Source organism: Chelonia mydas, chromosome 27 (genome assembly GCF_015237465.2).
Source record: "Chelonia mydas isolate rCheMyd1 chromosome 27, rCheMyd1.pri.v2, whole genome shotgun sequence".
In the NCBI taxonomy this organism is placed as follows: domain Eukaryota; kingdom Metazoa; phylum Chordata; order Testudines; family Cheloniidae; genus Chelonia; species Chelonia mydas.
The window spans coordinates 10,878,288-10,893,701 of NC_057860.1; the positions used below are offsets into that span (position 1 = coordinate 10,878,288).

At 57.0% G+C, this 15,414-nt stretch overlaps 1 protein-coding gene across 1 annotated transcript in view; it reads right to left on the reverse strand.

Moving 5' to 3' along the window:
• The window catches only part of TBKBP1 (TBK1 binding protein 1), a 59,555-nt gene extending 44,416 nt beyond the window's left edge, over positions 1 to 15,139 (reverse strand). Inside the window, exons 1-4 of the mRNA XM_037887093.2 lie at positions 14,867 to 15,139; positions 3,050 to 3,326; positions 2,340 to 2,462; positions 1,451 to 1,555 (exon numbers count right to left, since the gene is read on the reverse strand). Coding sequence (XP_037743021.1) covers positions 1,451 to 1,555; positions 2,340 to 2,462; positions 3,050 to 3,271 — 450 coding nt within the window. The 5' untranslated portion in view covers positions 3,272 to 3,326; positions 14,867 to 15,139. The remainder of the gene's footprint in view (positions 1 to 1,450; positions 1,556 to 2,339; positions 2,463 to 3,049; positions 3,327 to 14,866) is intronic.
• Between the last annotated feature and the right edge of the window lie 275 nt (positions 15,140 to 15,414).

Below are 15,414 nucleotides of genomic sequence, written 5' to 3' on the forward strand. Positions count from 1 at the left end.
ATGGATCTAGACTGTTCTCAGAGGTAGCAGATGACAGAACAAGGAGTAATGGTCTCAAGTTGCAGTGGGGGAGGTTTAGGTTGGATGTTAGGAAAAACTTTCACTAGGAGGGTGGTGAAACACTGGAATGCGTTACCTAGGGAGGTGGTGGAATCTCCTTCCTTAGAAGTTTTTAAGGCCCGGCTTGACAAAGCCCTGGCTGGGATGATTTAGTTAGGGATTGGGTCCTGCTTTGAGCAGGGGGTTGGCCTAGATGACCTCCTGAGGTCCCTTCCAACCCTGATATTCTATGATTCTAAGGTAGGATAAGCAGTAATGGGCTTAACCTGCAGCAAGGGAGATGTAGGTTAGATATTAGAAAAACTTTCTAACTCTCAGGGAAATTAAGCTCTAGGTTTCCAATGGAGGTTTGGATTCTAAATACCCCTGTGGATCTGGGCCCAAATGACTAGCCGTGGAAGCATTTTCGCAGTCTTCATGCAGCTCTGAGAGCAACACAAGGCCGGGGTACAGCTGGAAGCAAAGAGGAAGCCCGAGGGAGCCGAGAGCACTGCCAAAGTGAAGGAGAAGTGATAAGATGCATTAGGAAAAGTCACGTTCAAAGCCGCACTGCAGCGGACTCTGATTCAGGCATTAACCGAGGTAAGTAATCGAGTTATCCTGCCCGATGCACGAATTCAGCCATTACAGTAATTGTGTTTTGGAGCGCTCTGCATTCCCCTAGCACAGAGCTCAAACGAGCGAAGCCCCGCGAGGTAGAGTACAGCGGGTCAGTGTCATCAGCCCTGCTTGACAGATGCACAGAGAGGTGAAGCGATTTGCCCAGCAACAGCGAGTCAGCAGCAGAACTGGAAATAGAACCCAGGAGTCCTGGGAATAGAATCCCGGCGTCCTGACACCGGTTCCCTGCAAACAGGCCCAGAGCAGCAAAGATAGTTAGGCCCCTAAACTTCCAGGAAGTTAGGGGCCTAAATACCTTTGGGGACCTGGGCCATACTCCCTGAGAGAGCCAGGGATGGAACCAAAGAGTCCTGTCTCTCAGTCCCCTGTTCTAGCCACCAGAGAGACTCCAAGATCAAAGGACAGAACAAACAGACTATCTGGTACCTTATGCCGCCTCCTATTACCACAGCATCTAAGCGCCTCAGTCTTTAATGCGTTTGTCCTCACAACGGCGCTGTTACTCCGCTGCACAGATGGGGAAGACACAGAGACTAAGGGTCTTGCCCAAGGCACACGGGACGTCTGTGGCGACAGCAGGGAATCAAACCTGGATCTCCTAAGTCCCAGGCCAGGCCAGCCCCTTAGCCCCCTGACTACCCTCTTCCTAGCTACCTGCCTCCCACCAAAGGATTATTCAATCTGGATTCCTCTGGCCTATTTTTGAGCGGTTGAAGACTATCCCAGGCCGTGAGGTCGCGGCGCACGCAGGGCACTCGCTGGTACCTACCATCTCCCCCAGCTCCGACTCCAGGTCGGCCTTCTCCACACACAGCTTCTCATACGCCTGGATCATCTCGTCCAGCTGCTCCTCCCTCTCTTTGCTCTTCTGGAGCTGGAAAGAAGCAAAGGGAGCTGTTCGCAGGGAGCAGAGAGACGCGCCACCGAGTGGAGCGTTGGCCGGACCTCTCCAGGCCTGTTAAAGGAGGGCAGGGGGTGCGTTGTAACAATGGACACATGCTAAAGGTACTAAAGGCCGAGATCCGAGCCACTCTGCCGTGGGGTCCTCTGATACGTTAGCAGTGGGGGAGACGCTGATCCTGCTCCAGCCAGAGAAAGAAGTGGACACAGGAACAATGATAGAAGATAATAAATAGCTTCCATTTTCCCAGCCCCTTTGAGCCACAGTGCTTGACAAGTGTTATATAGGCAGACACCACCTCTGAAATGCAGCCACCTCTGGGGTGCAACACAGCAGCTGTTTAACAGCACCCAGCAATGTTTCAGACAGGAAGAGAAGAAAAACAGCATGCCTGGCCTAAATAGCTCGGGAAGGGGCTTTTTGGTTGGCAAAGTATAATTACAGGAGCTGGAATTTGGCCAGGATGCCAGGCTTAACCCCCTTGCATCTGAGAATTCTCCTCCATAGGGGCCTGCAGATCCTTCTGTCCCAAAGGCTGAGAAATTGTCTCTATCGGGCTCTGCAAACCACCCCCAACACAATCAGTGGGGCTGAGAATCCCCCTCTATCGGGCCCTCCAGACACACAGACACCTCTGCAGCACAGGGCCTGGCTAGCTCCATCTCGCAGACCTCGCCACGACTCTGATCTTTTCAGCTAGGAACCAACGGGCCTGGGCATGCCAGCTGCGAGGTGCCAAGCCCCTAGAGCCACCCACCTCATGCTGGAACTGGTTCAGCTGCTGCTGGAGGCTGGCCTTCTCGCTCTTCAGCAGGGAGCACTCCTGGGTGTCGTAGACGGAGAAGAGGCGCTCCTCTCCGAACTCGCCGATCACCGGGTACTGCAGCCACGGGGCGAAAGCAGACATGGGCATCAAGGAACCCGCTGACAGCAGCACGGGGCGCCTTAACTCAGCAGCCCCGGCAACTCCCCAGGAGCCCGGGGGCTGCCCCCAGCTGGCATCCAATGGAGCAAGTGGCAGGCCGGCCCCGGAGAACAGCGCTCGGCTCAGTTCGGAGGGACTCCCAGAGCTCAGTCCAGCGCCGAGCGCAACAGAGACGCGCTCTGGTTAAGCATCGCTGTGCTAGAGACACAGGAAACTGCACGCCCAGCGGTGTACAATCACGGGGACAAGCCCAGAGCTGCACACTGCGCATACAACCCACAGAAACACGTGTGAGCCCAGAAACACCCCCCCCAATCAAATCTAAAACCCCAGAGATGCTGCCCACGAAGCTGTGAACAGGCGTACAAACCCAGAGCTGCACGCCCAGCTGTTTATTACTATGTGCTTGACCCCAGAGCCGCACACCCCATGCCTCGCTGGTACAGCTGCTCTTACAGTTATCCCTGGACTCCTGGCACCTGTCCCAGTGGGGTCCGCCCTGGATCTGGCGGGGGGAGAACGCTCGCCCTCTCACGCCTCACCTTGAGCTCATACATCTTCAGCCTCCTCTTGAGGGTGGAGTTCTCCCTCTCCAGGCTGGTCAGGCGGTTTTTGATGTCATCGTAGGCCGTGATGAGGGCAAAGTGAGAGGCCGAGCACATCTCGCTGGAGAGGTCCGTGTTGGGGCTGTCCAGCCACACCTCATCCTGGCACAGGGCCTCCTGGGTGAGGATGCTGATGTCATCCTCGAACATGGAGTCCATCGCACGGCTCGGGACGGGCCTTCAGCGGGAATCGCCAGGGCACAGCGACTCCTGACTGCAAAAGAACAACAGGGGCCAGGGTGAAGAGAGGAAGCAGGGCCTAGTGGTTAATCATCGGTGCTCCGGCCCAAGAGCGCTTGCAACCCCCAGAAGCTGACCAAGGAAGCATTATCCCCATTTTAAGGGGGGTGGGGGGGGAGGAGGGAGGGAAACTGAGGCGCAGAGAGACTTGCCTGAAGTCACCCCAAACCTCTCAAGTCCCAGCCCAGCCACAAGAACAAAGCACTTTGACGAGCCACTTAACCACAGCATTAGCTCTGGGGGAGACACACTGGTGGCTGCTGGTGGATGGTGTCGGAGATTTCTTTTAAAGCAGACCAGGAAATGGGCAGTGAGGGGTGCCCATCTCATACTGGCAGGGAAAAGGGCTTGTGTTTATTAATGAACTGCCATAAAAAAATTTTTAAAAAAGCCCCCTGTCCTGGAACACAAGAGAAATCCGGGACAGCTAGGCCTCCATGCTTCTGAGCACGGGAGGCAGATAAATCACAAACCCAGGTAATGGTGGAATTAAAAGATCTCAGCACTGTAACGCCTCTGCCAACAGATCGGCTGAAAAGGGGAGCGAGCCTGGAAGAGGGACCAGAACTATCTAACTACTCCCCCGCCCCAAACACACGAAAAGATGGGAGTTGGGGACATGACACAGCGATGCCAACTGCACAGCGAGTCAGTGCAAAGGGGGCGGATGAGGACAGAACCCGACGAGCAAACTTTGCCCTGGCTTTAGCACCTTCCAGCGGAGAGGATGAAAGCCATTTAAGTCACCGCTAAGATCTGCTCAGAATTAATACATAGGCCTTCTCCTCTGTAGATCTCAAAGCACTACCCAGCTAATTACATATGGCTAATAGGCTATTGAATTGTGGCTAATGCAGGTGGCTTTTTAATAATGTGGCTAATAAGAAAAATTAAAAACCACCAAGCGTGGCTAGCATCGAATTTCTATGAACACCACTGCACTACACAGAGATTTTTGTCCCGATATCACTGTGTCAGTTAGGGGCGAGGTTTTTCTTTATGGCTACAGTTATCCCAGTACAATTTCTAGCGTGGGTGCAGTTATCCTGGTAAAAAGATGCCCTACACTGGTGGAGCATATTCCCCTCCTCATACAGGTCTAAGCTACACTAATATAAGCATCTTGATACTAGTAAACCTGCGGCCACTCCGGGAGGGGGAGGCAGGATTTTAGCTACACCTGGACAGTTAAAGCGACACCGCTCGTGGGTAGACAAGATCTGAGCACCAGGATCCCCGTGGGATAGATGGGGCTGCTACAGCAGCGAATTCAGACAGGAGGCTGCGTGAACTGAAGCTGGCACCAAGCCATGCCCAGTGTCGCACGAGGCTCTCACGTCACGGGTGCCTTCCCCCCCCGTGCTGTGTCAGCCAGCGGGGGCGAGCTGAAGGAAGTCTGCCTTGGTGTTCTTTACGCGCTGAGTGGGCCAAAGGAAGGCGTACGTTACAGCAGCGTAAGACTCCTCTCTGATTTGTGGCCGAGTGGGGTTAAGTGACTTTCTCAAGGTCCCAGAGGAAGTCTGTGGCTGAACCCAAAATAGATCCCTGTCCCGATGTCTCTCGGGCCGGCGCCTTAGCCACAAGGCTACCCTTCCTCCCTACAAATAAGAGGCAGGAATACAGCGCTCCCTATAGAAAGACACACTCATCACCAAGAGCACAGCCCGCGCCTCCTGATTCCTGGCACAGACACCCCCCACCCGCAATGCTTGCCTGCCCAGGCGCCGCAGACCTGCGTTAAACCCACAGAGGATGCTAGGGCACCCTCTTCTCGTCAGGTCACCAGTTCAAATCCGGCTCGGATCAGCAGGGCCTGACGTTCCGCCCAGCTGTTTATGGAACTAGGTGAATGAGACGGGGGCTGCAATCCAGAGCTTTAGCGGACAGGTGCCTCTGACATAGCTGGCACCAGCTGACCCCCTTGTTGGCAGCCTCAGGAAAGGAACGGGCCATTAAGACTTATCTCTCACTGCCCTGCGGGTCCCTCCAGGGAAAGGGCAAGGGCATGTGGGAATGTCTCTCTTCCATGCTTAACTAACAGTGACACAAGGGGTTAAGGCACTGACCTAGCATACAGGAGACCTGGGATCAATTCCCAGCTCTGCTACAGACTCCCTGCATGACCTTGGGCAAGTCACTTAGCCCCTCTGTGCCTCAGTTTCCCCCTCTGTAAAATGAGGAAGAATAACTCTGAGTAGATGTCTCTGCAGCCTGACAGGCAGGATTATTAGAGCAGGGTGGGCTAGGAGTCAGGAAAGCCCCAGCTCTACAGTGTGACCTCAGGGGAGTCACACGTCCCCTCCCACCCTTTGTCTGCTTAGCTTGTCAGAGCAGACCTGGCTTTGTACTATGCGTATGTTCAGCGCCCAGCACCCAACCTGCCCTTGACGGGCTTTTAGGCGCCCTTCAAACAGCTGTTTCCCAAAGATCTTTCTGTGGCTTGTGCCAGAGAACGGCTACAGTGCCACTCTCCTTGCTGAGGGAATTAGTATTTAAATGCATTCCGTTAAATAAAGCCTACAAAGAGCATCATCACAACGTCAACCCCAGCCCAGAGGGCAAACGAACAAGCCAACCAACCAACCACAAAAAACACACTATGAACCAACATAGGAAAAAAACCACAAACCCCCAGATGCCACCCCCGCAATCCCCCAAAACTCAGGGGAAAGGCAGAGGACTTGCCTTCACTGCTAAGTTAACACAGAAGTTACAACTCAAGCCCCACTCACACACAAACCCTTCACTCAAATGCACGGTGCTTGTAACTGGAGTTGGGCCAGCCCCAAGGGAGAGACCCCTCAGCTGCTGCCCCAGACTCTCTGCAGTGTGAACGCCGGCTAGCGCAGGGCTTCTCTCCGCACATTTTCCAGTGACCTCAGAGTGTGGCCATCAACTCTTGCTGGTGGCCACTCTGACCATTTTTCCTAAAATACTTAAGTAACTTTAGGAAAAACAGATAAATATGCACGTAAACCCGTCCAAACCACTGAAATTTATTTATTATTAGAGGTTGGGTTTTTTTTTGCAGACTCAGTGATAAAAATAACATACAGTTGTTTCTATTCTTTACCGGACCTAAACAGAATAGAAACGCAAATAAGGTGCTTTGCACGTTCTTGTCTTTTGTTGTTGTCGTCGTCGCGTTTCTTTTGCTTTCTGGTGGTTTTTAAAAAAAATAAATAAATACTTACGAGCTAGTAAGTCTGCTGTTGCGAAAAGTATTATTTGTTAATATCACTTTTCACATTAAGCCAGAATTAAGCCCTGGATGGGGAGGCGGGTAGGGAGGCAGAGCGGGTCATGGGGGACGGATGGGGTGCCGGGGAGGCAGTGGGGGCCAGGGATGATACGGGGTGCGGGGGTGAGCCGAGGACCAGCATCCACAGCCGGGGTCCAGGATGGGAGCCTGCTGCCTGCCACTCCAGGGCCGAAGCCCGAAGCCAGAGCCTCACGGCACCCAGGGAGGTGGGGAACTCACTGGCTGCCTGCTCCTCTGATGTTTTTGGCTCCAGAGGGGGCAGGGGAGGGGCCACTGGAGGCTGTGGCTGCAAGGAAAGCCCCTGGTGACCACATGCAGCCACGGTGGCCGCGTTCGAGAAACACTGGGCTAGCACCATCCGAATACTGCCCGGTCTCCAATTTTCCCCCATGTGCCCAGAAAGGACAGGCAAGTGGTCCCATAGGTTCCTGGGAAAGAATCCCTCCTGCAGCACGAAGAGCTGTGGGGTGTGCCCCAGAAGGCTATGGGATACGGATGGCATTATGGGATGGAGAAAACTGCATGACGGGAACTTGACTCCTTGCTTCCAGTCATCCCTGCACGACTCATTTCTACCCCACAATGCATCGCGAAAATGGCCCAAAAGGCACTGCCCGGGACGGCGGCGTGTGGCACGCCGGGGCAGCTACCCGCAGTGCGCCACACTCTGCATCGACGCAAGCGCCCCAGGCGAGCGGACGCACGCGCCCAAGCGATGGACTAACAGCGGTGGCTGGGTGCCGAGGTAACTGGCGTCGACCCAAGCCTGGAGTTAGGGCGACCAGATGTCCCGATTTTATAGGGACAGTCCTGATATTTTTTCTTATATAGGCACCTATTACCCTCCACCCCCCGTCCCGATTTTTCACACGTGCCATCTGGTCACCCTAGCTGGAGTGCAGACATGGCCTTCGCGAGCGCAGCTCAAGCGCGGGGAGTTAACTCCGTGGTGAAGACAGACCTTGAGAGTCAGGGGACCTGGGTTCTAATCCCAGCTTTGCTGCTGACCTGCCGTGTGAATTCAGACACTCAGTTCTTTTCTTTAAACCTCTTTGATCCCTCCCCCTTTGCCCTATCTCTGGGGCAGGGACTGTCTCTCACACCGTGTTTTTAATGAGAGAGGTCACAAGCAAGCCCCATTGTGCCAGGAGCTGTACATGTCCAGAGGAGAACCCGGGGATTGCCAGCAATCTGAACAGAGCACGTGGGAGATACGGTCACACAAAGCATTAACGCCACCAGCACGAGAGGGGAAGTGGTTTGCTCGAGGTGAGCGGCAGAAGTGGGAACAGGACCCAGGGCTATCGAGTCCCAGTTCTGTGTTCTAACCACTGCACCACACTGTCTCTGTAAGACCTAACCCTTGCTGTCGAGGCCCTTATGCATTGCTGTAGTACGAACAGCATAGAATCAGAGCCAACCGCCTTGCAACAGGCCGAATGACATTAAAGAGATGAGGTTTGAAACAAGCCCGTTAGATTGATTCCAAGCCCTTTTGACTCAAAATCCCTCCATCCACAATTGACGTTAATTGAGCTTTTCATAACCCTGGGTTCCATTTCAAGCTGCACAGCTATTAAACTATTATGCCTGCTTCACCACCGCCTCCCACACCGCAGCCCCCCCGCCCGGCTGGCACTGGCCCAGCACCCATAAGAGGGCCGAAGGGCATCGCTGGGAGCTCCAGGCCATTGCAGGAAAGGACAGCACAAGCCGAGCCGGGGTTACAGGAAAAGCCATGATAGCACATCCAGGCGCTGGGGTTACAGGAAAAGCCATGATAGCACATCCAGCGGGACAAGGAAGGCTAAAAGAGAAGGCAACCTCGGGCACTAAATGACCTTTACGCTCTCCCGTAACACTTGTCTGTTCAGATGCTGTATTTACAGAGAGGACATAAAGCCAGCACAACACAGAGCCTGTTAGGGGAGCAGGCTATTACAGGAGCTAGTAATAAACCCTGGCATTTATCCTGGGCCCTGGAAAGAGTAATTAATCCTGAGACCACTGCCATGAGGTACTGGGGGATGGAGGGGTTGTCAAGCTGTTTTCCAGATGGGGAAACTGAGGCACAGGAGGGTTAAAGTCTAGTTCGTCCAAGAGTGGCCACAGATCCCCAGCACCTCCATCCTTGAGGCACTATAGGGGCCTGGCTTTTGGAGGGTGCCGAGTGACGGTTGCTCTAGTCAATGGGATCTGTAGGGGTTCGCCTCCTTTGAAAGCCAAACCCCCTTAAGGCATCTCAAGTTGGGCTCCCTAAAAATTGGAAGCGCCCAGAAATCAGCAGCCACCTGAAAACGTGGCGGTTAGCCACAAAGAGAACGTGTCAAAGCCAGAAATAGACCCCAGAGCCCAGACTCCCAATCCCCTGCTCGATTAGACCTCCCTCCCTCCCTCAGCTAGCATGAGAAACCAGGAGCCCCAAGTCCCAGTCCCCTCCTCTGACCACTATCCCACACTTCCTCCAACATCAGAATCTTCTCTCTCCCTCCTTCCACATTTCCAGATCTAAATCTCCTCTCTTGCCACCCGGGCCTCGTGCTGGCCTGACTCTTGGCCGGCACAGGGCTATGAATCAACCATCTGCAAGAAATCTCTCCGAGACACCGGGCGCCCTTTGGAAAGTTCACTCACCATTCTGGAGTCCTTCATGTCTCAGTTATTTGTTCTGGTTTGTGCCCACCCTGAGGGGACGCATTTGTTTCGTTTCCCATGTCACAGGTTATTCCTTAAGAGGCCTGAGCTTACCCCACAGGACTGGACACAACAGACCTAGGAGAGGCTGGCATTAGAGCATGCAGATGTCCTAATCCAAGTTATCAGGAAACCCTTATACGTGAGATTTGCTTGAGACAAGCAAAGGCAGCACCGCCCAGCGAAGAGGACTCCTGGGTTCTATTCCTGCTTCGAAGCAGGGAGTTGGTTGGAGTGGTTACAACAAAATGGACTGGGAAGCAGGACTCCTGGGTTCCATTCCTGGATCTGGAAAGGGAGTTGGGTTTAGTGGTTAGAGCAGGACTGCTGGGTCCTAGTCCCCACTCTGCCATGGACTCACTGTGTGACCACTTTTCCTCTCCGTGCCTCAGTTTCCCCATCTGTACAATGTGGGATAACGAAACATACTCAAGAATGCACCGCGTGTATGCTGAGCGTCCTCGGGGCTTGTGCACTCTCTGGCAACCCCTTGCCTTCTCCAGCAGCCCTGTACAACAGCCCGGAGAGTCTGCAGCAGTGTCGGACAAATCAAAACATTGAGACATTCACTGAATCCAATAGGAAAGCAAACCATGCAATTGCTACAGCTTCCCCACTTATTGCATGCCATTTATTTTACAAGGCCTCTACATTTTTAATCGGTCGTCTGCTGCAGAACTTTGCTGTTAAATGCATCACTGCCTTGCAGGAGTTCTTGGCATAGGTGAAGCTGTGGGTTTTAGTAGCTGGGGAGAGGACAGGTGAGGTGTTTGGCACCTGGGAAGGTGTCGTGGCAAACGGCAATAAACATAATAGTAAGTATACCAATAGGCAACTAACTAGTTAACAATAGTTTAATAGCTGACACTGATTGTGTCATCATTAGGTTTCAGAGTTAACCGCCCCCTGATATGAACAAGGCAGTTCACCTCTCCTGTGTTTTGCTTTCAGGCTGTGTGCAGGCTCTGTGGGGGAAGGGATAGGAACTTGAATCCCCGCCCCCCCAGGAATACCTGAACTGGTGCCACTGGCAAGCATGATTGCATCAGTTACGTCTGGGTGATGAACTTTGCAACCATAAGGCCTAGAAACATTTTATTTACATGAACGAACAAGAAGCCAAACATTCCCCAGCTGCAGAATCACGGTGCACCTGAGCCTCACAAGCAGGTAGGCAAGTAACCAGTAGGATCAATTTCCAGCACGAACGCACAATCCCAAACACCAGGCAGGTGCTAGACTCCTTGGCCAAAGTTCCCCAAGGGCGGCTTGATTCTCAATAGTTTATCATACCCTGGCCATCCCCATCGTCTTCGGTTCTCTCCCACAGGAGCCAGTCAATCCCACAGGAATCAGTGGGAGTTCCTCCTGTCCCAAGAGGAGACACTGGGCCCCGGCTGTGCAGCGTGACGGCTGGCTGGTGCATTTCAACGGCACCAAACCCAGCTCTGGTTTGCAGATCGCCCAGGGGGACAACAAGAGCTAGAGGGACCAAGGACCCCCCTCAGTGCCTGCTTCACTGCCTACTCCCAGCTCTCTCCCTCTAAGAGCTGGCAACGTGAACAAAGAATTCAGTTTTTCCACTGAATGCATCCGATGAAGTGAGCTGTAGCTCACGAAAGCTTATGCTCAAATAAATTGGTTAGTCTCTACGGTGCCACAAGTCCTCCTTTTCTTTTGCGAATACGGACTAACACAGCTGCTACTCTGAAAAGAATTCACTGAAACTCAGACCGACATTGACATTTGACAGCGCCACTTCACCATGGGACCATCCCGGATAACAACAGCTTCCCAGGCCCGGTAGTTTAAAAACCAGAGGAAGATGATTCGAGAGTTACCCCCTTTCATAGCGTACCTTCCCCAGCCCCTACAAAAAACCAGCTATGGCTGTGTCCTCCCCACCCCCAGCAGATCTGAATCTCTTTCCTGCCCCTGAGCTTCTTGGTTACTCAGCGGTGATGGGAAAGATTCCTCCCTTAATTACTTTTCATTTCCCTTGCCTGCTTTCTCTTTCACTTTGTGACCAAAGCACCAGTAACTCGCTGCCCAACAGAGATCGCTTCAGGTATCGGGGAAGGCGGCAAAGATGGCGTGCATGGGTAAGGGGGGGCTGGAACACTTTGCACCGTGGGGTTGCTGAGAGCCATTGAACCAAACAGTACGCCCTGCATCCAACGGGAACCACTTCCAGCCCAGGGGTGCGGCAGCCTCTCTCCTTCCAGCACCTCTGCGCATGGGTGTGCAGCCGTGAGCCTCAAGCGTGCGAGCGAAATCCTGCCAGTGTGCGCGATGTGGGAGGGAAGCTTGCCCGCTGGTGTAGAGGAGCGAGAGAGAGCGTGTGCGTGTCTGGGTGCAAAGAGTGCGACGGTGTGTGTGACTAGCCGTACGAACGGGCGTGCGTGAGCCTGAGTGTGCAGGCTGTCACATGCAGCAGGGTAGCAGTGAGCGTGCCGGCGTGTAAGGCTGTGAGCGGGCGCGTGTGAAAGGAGCGTGCATCGGGGTGCATGACACCGAGTGTGAACGTGCAGCACTGTGGTCCTGAGCGTGCACGTGGGCCTGTGACCCGCATCCCGTGTAAAGTGCGAGTCTGACTGTGCAGGCAACAGCGATGTTGTGAGAACAAGCCTGTGTGAGAGCAAGTGGCAAAACCGTTAACCCCTTCCTCTCTGCTCTGCGAACCACAACGCGAACACGCAACTTCCCAAACGGAGGGCACCAGAGCAGGCCTGGGAGCCAGCCGAACATCCCTGCCTCCGCTCCAGCCAGCCAGGAAGATGCTGGCAAACAATAAACTACCGTTACCTGGCTGGCAAAGCCCCAGCTCCCTGCTGTGAGCCTTCACAGAGATCAGCCTGCAAACCCAGACTCCCTGCCCCTCCCTCTCACCCCACACAGAGTCATCCCAAGCAGCCAGATGTTGCTTTTGCTTCCAGATGTCTGGTCCCTCAGCCCGAAGTAGAGCTGATGGGGCTGGGAGGGGAAGGGTCTGTCCAGCTGATCCCTCTAGTGTGTAGAGAGTGGGGTGAACACATACAATGGGAGCAGGATGGGGGAGGGGCATGCTTGCCATACTTGGGGGGAAGGGTCACGTGAATGGGCCAGGGTGTGGGGGGGGGGCTGCATGTGCAGCTGTATTAGCTTTACAAGTCACATATGCAGAGTGGTCAGAACGCAGGGTGGTGGTGGGGGGGCAGTCACAGAGGCGGGGACTGCAATGGGATGGGGGGACAATGATGCAATGGGGATGGGGGGTGGGGATCAGGGTTGGAGTGTCTCACAGACACAACAGGGTCCCGGGAGTTAGGCTGCGAGGGTCACAGATGCAATGGGGTCACAGGTCTTAGGATGCAGGAGGTCAGAATATGGAGGGCCCAGAGGTGCCCTGGGATCAGGATGGGGGAAGATCACAGTTACAGGGGTCACAGATTCAGGGTGTCAGTAAGCAATGGGGGGACAGACACAATGGGATCAGGGAGTTAGGGGTGTGGGGGTCATGTAGGCAGGGGTCAGCACACAGAGGTTGGAGGATCACAGATACAATTGGTTGCGGCGGGGTGTCATGGATGCAGGGTGTTAGGATGGGGGAGTCATGGATACAATGGATAGGATGGGGGGGTGTCATAGATGCAGGGTGTTAGGATGCTATGAAGCAGTTAGCCCGAGATCAGAATGTGGGGCGGGGGGGGGGGGGTCACAGATGCAGGGAGCTGGGGGTCAGGGTAGGGACCAGAGATGCAATAGAACGAGGGGATTAGGATTGGGCGGGTGGTGCAGATGCAGGGAACCAGGCAGGTCACAGATACATTGGGACCAGGGGGTGGGGGTGGAAGGGTTGGTATACAATGTGGTCTGGGGAAATTAGGGTGCACTTGTGGGGTCACAGATACAGGGGGCCAGGGTTTGGGGGGGGATCAGTATACAGTGGGGTCCAGGGAGATGGGGGGGTCAGAGATGCAGAAGCTGGGGGGCGAGGGCAGGGATCAAACATGCAATGGGATCAAGTGGCTAGTGGGGGGGGGGTCACAAATGCAGGGATCAGTATGAAATGGGGCATCACACATGCAATGGGACCAAGCATTGAAGTGGGGGGGGGGGGGTCAGTACGCAATGGAGTCTGGGGACTCGGGGAGGTTGGGGTGTGGAGGACTCACGGATATAGGGGGCTGGGGGTGGGGATCAGGGCAGGAAGGGAGCAGGAGTGCAATGGGGCCAGGGGAGGGTCAGGATGAGGGGTCCAGGCAGGGAGGAACTAGGGGTGCAGTGGGGCCTCGGGGAGGGTTGGGATGGGGGGGTTCCAGATGCAGGGGCAAGGGAGGGGAGGGACCAGGGGTGCAATGGGGCCGAGGGAGGGTCAGGATGGGGGTCTGGGCAGGGAGGGAGCGGGGGTGCAATGGGTCCGGGGGAGGGTCGGGGCTGAGGGGGTCCGGGCAGGGAGGGACCTGGGGTGCAATGGGGCTGGGGGAGTCAGGATCGGGAGGTCCAGGCAGCAAGCGAGGGACCAGGGGAGCAATGGGGCAGGGGGGAAAGACCTGGGGTGCAATGAGGCCGGGGCGGGGAGCGGCCTGGGGGGTCCGGGCGGGAAGGTAGCGGGGTGCAATGGGGCTGGGGGAGCCGGGCGGGGAGTGACCCGGGGTGCAATGGGGCCGGGGGGGTCCAGGCGGGGAGGTAGTGGGGGTGCAATGGGGCCGGGGGAGCCGGGCGGGGAGTGACCCGGGGTGCAATGGGGCCGGGGGGGGGGTGATCGCGAGTCCAAGCAGCCAGCGAGGGACCCGGGGTGCAATGGGGCCGTGGGGGAGGGCGGGCTGGGGGGTCCAGGCGGGGAGGTAGCGAAGGTGCAATGGGGCCGGGGGCGGGGTCTGGATGCGGGGGTCTAGGCAGCGAGCGAGGGACCCGGGGTGCAATGGGGCGGGGGGGAGGAACCCGGGGTGCAATGGGGCCGGGGCGGGGGGCGGGCTGGGGGAGCCGGGTGGGGAGGTAGCCGGGGTGCAATGGGGCCGGGGGGGGGGTCGGGATGCGGGGGTCTAGGCAGCGAGCGAGGGACCCGGGGTGCAATGGGGCGGGGGGGGAGGAACCCGGGGTGCAATGGGGCCGGGGGGGGTCAGGATGCGGGGGTCTAGGCAGCGAGCGAGGGACCCGGGGTGCAATGGGGCGGGGGGGAGGAACCCGGGGTGCAATGGGGCCGGGGCGGGGGGCGGGCTGGGGGAGCCGGGTGGGGAGGTAGCGGGGGTGCAATGGGGCCGGGGGGGGGTCGGGATGCGGGGGTCTAGGCAGCGAGCGAGGGACCCGGGGTGCAATGGGGCGGGGGGGGGAGGAACCCGGGGTGCAATGGGGCCGGGGGGGGTCAGGATGCGGGGGTCTAGGCAGCGAGCGAGGGACCCGGGGTGCAATGGGGCGGGGGCCGGGCTGGGGGGCGCGGGGGCCGGTACCGCCCGCGTTGCTCGGACCCGCCCGGAGGAGACAGCCCCGCCCCGCCCCTCCCCCCGTGGGACCCCCCAGCGCGGGGGCGGGGGCCCGACCCCCGGCCGCAGGCGCCCAGCGCGGCGGAGCCGACTCACCGCAGCCCGGCGGGCTCCATGCTCGGCGCGGCCGGATCCCCCCGAGCAGCGCCGGGGTGGGGGTGGGGGTGGGGGTGGGGGTGGGGCGGCTCCTTCGCCCCCCACCGGGAATGGCTCCGCCGCTTCCCTTTTCCTGCCGCCCCTTTCTTCCGCTCGCACTAGCCCCCGCCGGCCGCACCACGTGGCCCCCCGCCGGGCCGAGCCGAGCCGAGCCGGGCCGGGCCGGGCCGGCTGGATCCCTGCCCGGCGCATCCCCACCCAGCCCGGCAGCGCTCGCCCGCGGGCTCACCCCTTCGCCCGGCTCCCCGCCTGGCCGGGGCTCGCCTGGGCCATGCCGGCTCCTGCCCGGCGAGCAAATAAACAAACCAGACACAGGGCGAGAGGGCCAGAGCCGCCCTGGTCCTTTCCAAGAGGGTCGGCTCCTGTCCCCGTGTCCCCCCCCCCTCAATCTCTAACCCCCCCCCCCCTTTAAATGCCGCGATGTGTTTTTAAGGGAAGAGGAGGAGCTGGGGAAATAAACCTCCCCACGCCTCTCCTCTCCCCCCAGC